This window comes from Zophobas morio, unplaced genomic scaffold, assembly GCF_036711695.1.
Source record: "Zophobas morio isolate AGI-343-1 ecotype UQ-CSIRO unplaced genomic scaffold, CSIRO_AGI_Zmor_V1 ptg000031l, whole genome shotgun sequence".
Lineage (NCBI taxonomy): Eukaryota > Metazoa > Arthropoda > Insecta > Coleoptera > Tenebrionidae > Zophobas > Zophobas morio.
This window is the reverse complement of record NW_026972136.1, coordinates 7,888,373-7,890,513: the sequence shown is the minus strand read 5'-3', so window position 1 is coordinate 7,890,513 and position 2,141 is coordinate 7,888,373. Positions and strand designations below refer to the sequence as shown.

Below are 2,141 nucleotides of genomic sequence, written 5' to 3'. Positions count from 1 at the left end.
GTTTTATAAAAGCGCTTTTACAATTTAATATTTATGGAGGTTGATGCTATTGAATTATTACAAACGGCTCATTTTCGTCCCTCAGCACCAGTTATGATTGCAAAATGGGAAATAAATGTAGTTGAAACCTCTCAATTAGAGTAAATCCATTGAGTCCCAAATTGTGCACAGAGTTTAAACATTCTTCCCTTCTATAAAGTCGGTGACGTCATCTTTTACACTTATTAAGTAGTTGTGTATTCAAAAATAAATTGCTTAATCCTGTTTTATGTTTATGTGTCTGTAATATATTTTTATTTTTTACAATTTAACTGTTACATATATTTTTCTAAAACTAGTACACTAAATAATAATCACAATTTTTTACTGTCTCCATTATTTGTATCTATTCATCAGAATTAAAACTGCGGATCACCGCAAAATAAGACCATGCAACTCGCAAAATCTGGAACAGTATTACACAAAAACTGAATTTCAAAAATGAAAACAATACTCACCGCCACATAATTTTCTAATGTCAGATAAACAAGGTTAAAAGCAGACATTGTAATAGATGTCTGACACCTCAGAACAAAAATGACCATGCTTTTCTGAGCACTAAGCGAAACAGAAGTCCAGTCCGACTCAAACACAGCATAACCAATTCGACTACTCTATAAAAAAAATTCTAATAATTGTCACAAATCCTTATTGCACTATACTTTAATTTCGATTTCGTTCCCAAACCAACAATACAAGAAAATTTGTTGAATGGCCGCACCCAGATAAAATGTGATGGACCAAAATTCGCTACTCATTGGCGATACCTGAAAAATAATTTCACAACTACAACTCAAACGACATTTACCACACTTACAACTGTGAGTCTAAACAAAGTCATTGCTATACAAGCTGCACTTGTAAAACACTGCCCGAAGATAATCATACTGAAAAACTTGCTAGACGTTTCTGCAAATCTGAAAACGAAAATTGCAGTAATTGTGACATGGTAGCAATTTTTTGTACTTTAAAATCGCTTTATGGTGCAGAACGCACTTAACAAATTCTTGATTGAAATGTTCAGGTTTCATGTTTCTTAAATTATCGCACAGTATATCACACTGTGCTCCAATAAGCATCATCAGGCCCGAAATTAAAGTGTCTAGGTTTACACTATTAGTAGCCAGAATGAAAACGCTTACAACTTGGTGACAGTAGATTAATTCATACCCAGGTGATGCGGTCGTATCAATAGGATACCAACACAAAAACGGTAATCGATTGCCTCTGCTCGAACTGTCTAGTAGTGGAAAAGAACACCAAAATAGAACACACGCAGCAATTGTAACAGCCAAGATTATTGCGACATTTTTCAGGAAATTCAAATCAGGTTGGACGATTCTTATTTGTGCAGGTTTAGCTTGGAACATGTTGGTGTTGAGGGTTTCAATAACCTGTTTCAGGGTTTCCATGTTTTTGATAAAGTAGTATAATTTAGCTAGAACCATTAGGTTTGTGTTAGTGATAAATATTGTTTCTGAGAAGTTCTCCAAGTCGGAGTAGACGAAGAAGATGTTTAAGACTTCACATAAAGTGTGACCGATTGCAAAAGTAGTGATGATTGAAATTGCATAGAGTGTGTAGAGGTTAAAACTGTAAAATTTATCATCATTAGGCCACAAACCCAGAAATCGTAGGACAAAAAAATTCATTTTTAGAGAGTCTTTCCAGACAAGCTTCTCCATTTTCCAGTATCTAAACCTGATACCAGGAAATAGCTAAAACATAATTATCTGACTTATCTTTAAGATTTATTTTTAAAACTACTCACTTGATAATAAAACTTCAAATCTCTCTATCTGCTTTGGTATTAACGAAATTCCAATTTAATTGTTAAGGAAAATCTCCTCCAAACTCCTGAAACAGGGCGAAAATTAAGGAAATTCACTAGTTTTTGTCGACTAACATTCGTTATTTTCTGTGGTATTTCATAGTTACAATTCATGGGTTGACAACAATAATTTCAAACACTACAAAAACAGAGAACTTTGACCGAATGCTTGCGATCTTTGCTAGTAGACTACTGTTCCAGCTTCGTGAAATTGTATTAATAAATATGCCTATTAACCCATTAAAATAAATTCTATGTCTAAGGTTTTAGC

At 33.6% G+C, this 2,141-nt stretch overlaps 1 protein-coding gene across 1 annotated transcript; it reads right to left on the bottom strand.

The window, feature by feature from the left end:
* Positions 1-385: 385 nt before the first annotated feature.
* On the bottom strand, positions 386-1,487 carry LOC135139341 (odorant receptor 4-like). Its single transcript, XM_064069545.1, has 5 exons — positions 1,036-1,487; positions 848-956; positions 702-806; positions 498-653; positions 386-445 (listed from the first exon to the last, which is right to left on the bottom strand). Exons 1-5 carry the CDS (start codon positions 1,485-1,487, stop codon positions 386-388), a joined length of 882 nt encoding a protein of 293 aa, XP_063925615.1.
* Between the last annotated feature and the right edge of the window lie 654 nt (positions 1,488-2,141).